Source organism: Schistocerca gregaria, chromosome 10, assembly GCF_023897955.1.
Source record: "Schistocerca gregaria isolate iqSchGreg1 chromosome 10, iqSchGreg1.2, whole genome shotgun sequence".
Lineage (NCBI taxonomy): Eukaryota > Metazoa > Arthropoda > Insecta > Orthoptera > Acrididae > Schistocerca > Schistocerca gregaria.
In genome coordinates this window covers 148,674,418-148,681,690 of record NC_064929.1, presented here as the reverse complement: position 1 = coordinate 148,681,690, position 7,273 = coordinate 148,674,418, and the positions used below count along the sequence as shown (strand labels likewise).

General features: G+C 39.9%; 1 protein-coding gene across 2 annotated transcripts in view; it reads right to left on the bottom strand.

Moving 5' to 3' along the window:
* Positions 1-2,017: 2,017 nt before the first annotated feature.
* LOC126293384 (complex III assembly factor LYRM7) overlaps positions 2,018-7,273 on the bottom strand; it is a 29,994-nt gene continuing 24,738 nt past the window's right edge. For both annotated transcript variants that reach the window (XM_049986592.1, XM_049986591.1), the window contains exon 5: positions 2,018-2,344. In XM_049986592.1, coding sequence (XP_049842549.1) covers positions 2,271-2,344 — 74 coding nt within the window. In that variant the 3' untranslated portion in view covers positions 2,018-2,270. The remainder of the gene's footprint in view (positions 2,345-7,273) is intronic.

Here is a 7,273-nt window from a genome sequence, read left to right as displayed (position 1 = left end):
CACATGATTTCCAAGTATAATGCCTCCTCTCTATGGGAATATACATAATGGATGTACGAGTACAGGATATAGACACAGGGTTGACGACACATGGAAGTTTTGGTCTAGCAGTGCGTCATGTTCCAATAGCCGAATAGCAATATGACCACTCATGATAAGTGAGAAATCTAAGTTTGAGTCCCATCCAGCACAAGTTTCCATTTTCATCATGCCATTATACAGCTGATGGTAGTCCATATTCACAATTGAGAATGTATTTCATGACAGTTGCAGTCACTGCAGACTCCGTTCATTAGGACATGCATGCTGGAAGGGACTTTACACTGTAATTCGGAATAACACAGCCACTGCAATATTGTCATCTGTTTGAGTTAAACAGAGGGGTGACAACAGAGGAGGCTGCTAGAAACATATGTCATCATGGAGAAAATGCCAATCAAGAGAGCACGGCAAGAAAATGGTTTTATCTTTTTATGGAGGATCATTTTGATATTAATTACTTTCAATGTTCAGGAAGACCTTAGGATTTGATGAAGGCTGCCTAAACACTTTAATCTACAATGGTCCACATCAGTGTACTTGAGAATTGGCAAATGTGATGAACTGTTAGCATTCCACCATCATGCTAAAGTTACAAGCAATGGGGAAGGTTCAAGAATTAGGTATATGGGTATCAAATGATCTAAGGCAAAAATCACAAAAATCAGCGGGGGCCATATGTGAATCTCAGCTTGCTCATCAGTTGGCTCATGAACACCACCAGCCATTCCTATCCTATATCACTACTGGCCGTGAGAAATGGTGTCTTTATGCTAACATAAGGAAAAGAAAGAAATTGTTGAGCCCAGACAAAGCAGCAACTCCCAGTACAAAAACCTGTGCACTTCCACAAAACATAATGTTAGGCACCCGGTGGAACAGAGACAATGTGGTGTACAACGAATTGCTTCCCCGAGGTGTGTCCATCACTGTGGCATTTACTGTGAGCAACTGAGAGGTCTTCCAGACAAAATTTGAGAACAATGACCAGGAAGATAGTTTGAAATGATGCTACTCCATGATAATGCCCATCTGCATTAAGCTAGACTGACAAAAAACACTATACAAGAGTTAGGTTGGAAAGTCATTCCGCACTCATCTTATTCACCTGATCTTGTGCCCTCAGATTTACACCTTTTCCACTCTCTACTGAACAATCTTCAAGGAACTTCCTTTCCCCATGAAAATGCACTCCAAAATGGCTTGACAAGTGCTTTGTCTCAAAACCATGTGATTTAAATAGTAGTGGAATTGAAAAGTTACCCCAATGTTGACAGACTGTTATAAATAGTGAAGGAGGATATGTTATTGATGGGTAAAGCCTCGGCTGCATTTATTTATTGTGTTTATTAAACTTGTGGAAAAATGCTATGAATTTATACTAGATGCTAGTATAGCATTCCAGTTAATTTTCCTTCCATTTTCCAAATGAATGGTCGAGACACATCCAGCTTAACCTCAGAAACAAGTGATGATTTTCTTGGAAGTGTTTCATGAATGTCGAACTTTTGGTGGTTTCTGTTCATCTCGGGTTATGCAAACAATTGATTGCTGCTTGGCTTCCGGCACTAACAAATAAGTCAGTTTCATCTCCTGTTACGATGTATACGCATTTTGTGTTTCCATGGTCAATTTTTTTGAGCATTTATTTGTATGTTAACATTTCAGGTACATACGTACTAACTAGGACAATTTTTCATACTGAAGTCAGTGATGGCTCTTAACAACACTTGCAATTTTCTCGCATATGGCTCCTTCAAGGACCGATGTTCACTGAAATGTTTTTGTTTCTAGAAACATACGCTTTCACCTACATCAGTTTTCACTATTATGATACATCCTGTAGATAAATCAGAAATCCAGCACCTGCTGCAGAAATCTGTTCATAACATTGCATTCATAGTATTTTCTCCAACATCTGGCTATGGTAAAACTGTAGTAAATGTAAAACATTAACATTAATTCTCAAAGCAAATCCTTCTATGGTAACATGAAAGCACTTTATTTTCAACTATGTAAATGATACATCAGTCAGAGTCAATCTGTCTAATACAAGTGATACCAGCTTCAACAGTACTCACCGCAAAACTGTCACAAATCTGTAAGTACTGCTGTTCTGGTACCACAAAGACAACTCATATACAGTGTCCATATTTCAAAACACATTTACTTTTTAAAACAACTCAGGTACACTGCAGTCACTAGTATCGTTAACCACTCTGTCTGCAGTACTAAGATTTACATCTCTGAAAAGGCATCCCAGGTATGTTGTCGAACTTATAAGTTTCTTCAGTAATTCTTACTTCTGGAAGGAAAACAAATAATGAGTTCATTTGCCACTTCTCAATTTAACAAACAAAAAGGGGTAGTCATAAAGTTTTAATTATCAACTTAAAAAATAAAGTCAAATAATTCATATTGTGTTTGTTTTCAGGTAGCCCTACACGCCTCCAGTTGTCGTACACAATTACCACATTACCGTAGCAAGCAAATAGAGGAGTCAACACAAAATAACGTAATCCACTGATAAAATTAAAGTATTGTGTGATATGCGAACAACACTGCAACAAACTGTGCTGAATTGGTGGAAGTGTACAGCAACAATGCACTATCACCAGGATACTCTGGAAAAAGCAAAATTTGCCACAGTTCAGTTTTCAGCTTCTCATCACTGATTTAAACATGATACATATTGCCGTTCTCTTTGTCCCACATTTGCTCACACCCATTCAAAAAAGCCCACTGAACTAAGTCGACAGCAGATACGTTGGACCCATGTCAGGCCAACACAGATGATTTCTGAAGTATCTATCAGTCGAAGATGCCCCAGCAAAAGAAGCCCAAGTAGCTTGTAACAAAAGTTGAAAATTTGTTCACAGACTGCAAAGTTCCAGAACAAATAACTGTGTTCACAAAAGTTTGTGCTTCTTGTGTTTTTATATGAAGTACCAAGAAAACGTGACTACCAACTTTAATGACGGAAGCTATATATGATGTTATTCTTGTGTTCTCAAGACAGGAGCACCACATTAAAACAATGAATAGTAGAAGCCAGGGAAGATCAGTTTGGATTCCATAGAAATATTGGAACATGTGAGGCAATTCTGACCCTATGACTTATCTTAGAAGCTAGATTAAGGAAAGGCAAACCTACGTTTCTAGCATTTGTAGACTTAGAGAAAGCTTTTGACAATGTTGATTGGAATACTCTCTCAAATTCTGAAGGTGGCAGGGGTAAAATACAGGGAGCTATAGGCTATTTACAATTTGTACAGAAACCAGAGGGCAATTATAAGAGTCGAGGGACATGAAAGGGAAGCAGTGGTTGGGAAGGGAGTAAGACAGGGTTGTAGCCTTTCCCCGATGTTATTCAATCTGTATATTGAGCAAGCAGTAAAGGAAACAAAAGCAAAGTTTGGAGTAGGCATTAAAATCCATGGAGAAGAAATAAAAACTTTGAGGTTCACCAATGACATTGTAATTCTGTCAGAGACAGAAAAAGGACTAGAAAGAGCAGTTGAACGGAATAGATAGTGTCTTGAAAGGAAGATATAAGATGAACGTCAACAAAAGCAAAACGAGGATAACGGAATGTAGTCAAATTAAGTCAGACGATGCTGAGGGTTTTAGATGCGGAAATGAGATGCTTAAAGTAGTAAAGGAGTTTTGCTATTTGGGGAGCAAAATAACTGATGATGGTCGAAGTAGACAGGATATAAAATGTAGATAGGCAATGGCAAGGAAAGTGTTTCTGATGAAGAGACATTTGTTAACATCAAGAATAGATTTAAGTGTAAGCAAGTCATTTCTGAAAGTATTTGTATGGAGTGTAGCCATGTATGGAAGTGAAATGTGGACAATAAATAGTTTGGACAAGAGGAGAATAGAAGATTTCGAAATGTTGTGCTACAGAAGAATGCTGAAGATTAGATGAGTAGATCACATAACTAATGAGAAGGTATTGAATAGGATTGGGGAGAAGAAAAATTTGTGGCACAACTTGACTAGAAGAAGGGATTGGTTGGTAGGACATGTTCTGAGGCATCAAGGGATCACCAATTTAGTACTGGAGGGCAGCATGGAGGGTAACAATCGTAGAGGGAGGCCAAAAGATGAATACACTAAGCAGATTCAGAAGGATGTAGGTTGCAGTAGGTACCTGAAGATGAAGAAGCTTGCACAGGATAGAGTAGCACGGAGAGCTGCATCAAACCAGTCTCAGTACTGAAGACCACAACAACAACTGAAATATATATGTATATATAGAGGGAAACATTCCATGTGGGAAAATTATATATGTCCATTTGCATGAATGGACACAGGCAGACAGTGTTTGTTGGTAATGAGGATCACCCTGTGGTTAAACTTGCCTTGGTGCACAGCCAGCACATCTTGGCACAGTGTTACACCGTCCGGGTTATCTGGATACTTCCCACTAACACAACCTGTCAAAACTCCGGAGATGGGAACTTGTCCGTCAGTATATCCTCTCTTCTCGTTATCCACCAGGCCTGAACCTCTGCTAATTTCAAGTTGCCGTCGCTCATACCTCACCTGTCTTTCAACAAAATCTTTGCCTCTGTACTTCCACCTCGACCGACATCTCTGCCCAAACTCTTTGCATTTACAAATATCTGCTTGTGACTGTTTATGTGTGGATGGATATGTGTGTGTGCACGCGCGCGAGTGTATACCTGTCCTTTTTTTCCCCCTAAGATATGTCTTTCTGCTCCTGGGATTGGAATGACTCCTTACCCTCTCCCTTAAAACCCACATCCTTTCGTCTTTCCCTCTCCTTCCCTCTTTCCTGATGAAGCAACCGTTGGTTGCCAAAGCTTGAATTTTGTGTGTATGTTTGTGTTTGTGTATCTATCAACCTGCCAGCGCTTTCGTGTCCTCGAATGAGTGGTGTGTCAATCCTCTCGTACAGCTGATGGGATGCAGAGAGCAAGTCCCCAATTGAAGACATAATAATGTATTCAGTGCCTGGCCTAATCCACTCGCTCTGACAGCAGTATGTGGGCGAGCTTTATCGTGTTGAAAAACACCTGCTGGAATGCCATTCATGCTTGGCAGCACAAAAAGTCGAATCTCCAGGTGTACAAATTCACAGTCAGGGTGCGTGGGATATCTATGATATTGCTTCTGCTGTCATACAAAATTGCAGCCCAGACCGTAACTCCAGATGGAGGTACAGTGTGTCTAGCAAGCAGACAGATTGGTAGGAGGCCCTCAACTGCCATCCTTCTAACCAACACGCAGCAATTACTAGCACTGAGACGGAACCAGCCTTCATCAGAAAACATAACAGACCTCCACCCTGCCCTCTAATGAACTTTTGCTTGACCATTTATCCTCAAAAGTGGCAGTGCTTTGAGATCAATTGAATGCACACTAAAGAGCATTTGGTTTTCAGCTGTCCTTGAAGTAACAAATTTGTAGCAGTTCTTTGTCTCACTGTGGTGCCAACTGCTGCTCAAATTGCTGCTGCAGGTGCAGTACAATGTGCCAGAGCCGTACACTGAATTCGACAGTCTCTCCTCTCGGTAGTGCCACACGGTCGCCTCGAGCCCCGTCTTCTTGCGACTACACACTCTCCTGAACACCACTGCCAGTAATTGTGGACAGTGGCCACATTGCTGCCAAGTCTTCCTGCATTGTCACAGAAGGAACATCTGACTTCTAGTATGGTATTTACTCGAATCTAAGACACACTCGAATCTCAGCCAAACCTGAAAAATGTGATTCGAAATCAAGGAAAAAAAATGTTCCCGAATCTAAGCCGCACCTGAAATTTGAGATTCGAAATTCAAGGGGAGAGAAAAGTTTTAGGCCGCACCTCCAAATCGAAACGAAGTTGGTCCATTGTAATATGAGACACAATTTAGGTCGAATGAATGACTATACAGCTACAGTAGTTTGGTTCTAGTCTTAAGCTTAGCAGTTAAGCTTTACCAGGTAGCCATTGCTACGTGTCAGGCATTCCGTCCGTATATATACAGGTACCCTTCTTTTTCACGTGCTTCGTCTGGTTTGAATTGATTGCTTATTTTTTCTTTGATCTGATAAGTGCCGTTCTCTTTGTTATAGGTGTTTACATCACTCTAAGCTGAAAATGCATTACTGTACTGTTTCATGCATTGTTTGTCGCATTCTGATAATGAGTGTTTACAGCCTGTCACCGCTCGTGGCATGGCTTCCTTTTGTGCACACTACCGCTGCTTACAATTAAAAAAGAGAGAGAGAGAGAGAGAGAGAGAGAGAGAGAGAGAGAGAGAGAGAGAGAGAGGAATCATCTCATTAGTGAAACAATGGCAAAAGACTGCTATTTGTTGTTACTTACACTGCTGCTTTCTTTGATAATGATCAGCAAGAACGAAATAATAGACAACGTATGATACACGATGTTCTGAAGGAGAGTTTAGCAAAAATGTTTCTCCGTTTGAAAATCTTTGCAGATGCCTCTTTATTACATCAAATTCTGCACAAAAATTGGAGTAATCTTAGATTTAAAAATCTAGTCAATTTTCGTGCTTCATTTCTGACTGTATCACTATTAGGCATAAGAATAATACGAATATAAACATGACATGATATGTACATTCTTCCGCTGTCTCACTCTAGTTTCGTGGTTTATTAGGCAGACAGGATTTAAATGAGATAGCAGCAAACACAAAAGAATACATGTCAAATTGTTTATATTCGTATTATACTTACAGTGAAGAGAATACTGCATGTGATTCACAATTCATAAAAGTTCCTATTAGCAATCATCTCTTCTCACAGGTAGGAAAAAACTCAGAATGTAGAGTTGGCCATATTGACAAACATCCCAAACAGTCTTGCCAGTCGGACTTTTGTAGTACATTGAAATGCTGCTACATTCGTAGATTAACAATATGGAATTTGTATTTACTTCGTTGGATTATGTATGAAAATGCAGTGGTCGAAAATTGAGGTGGAGAAAAACAGCTCATCTTCCACCTATCTTTTTAATTTATTTACCGACGCAGAGGTTTTGGCGCCAGTAATTATATTTGTGTCTGCAAAGCGTGCCTGTGTAGCGCTACATATATTTGGCGGCAGAAGTTAGTTGTGGCGGCACCTATCGGCATTTTTCAGAACTTCCTCTTACTTTGCACTCGATTCTAAGCCGCAGGCAGTTTTTTGGATTAAAAAATCCAGAAAAAAAATTGTGGCTTAGACTCGAGTAAATATGGTAGTCCTACTACAC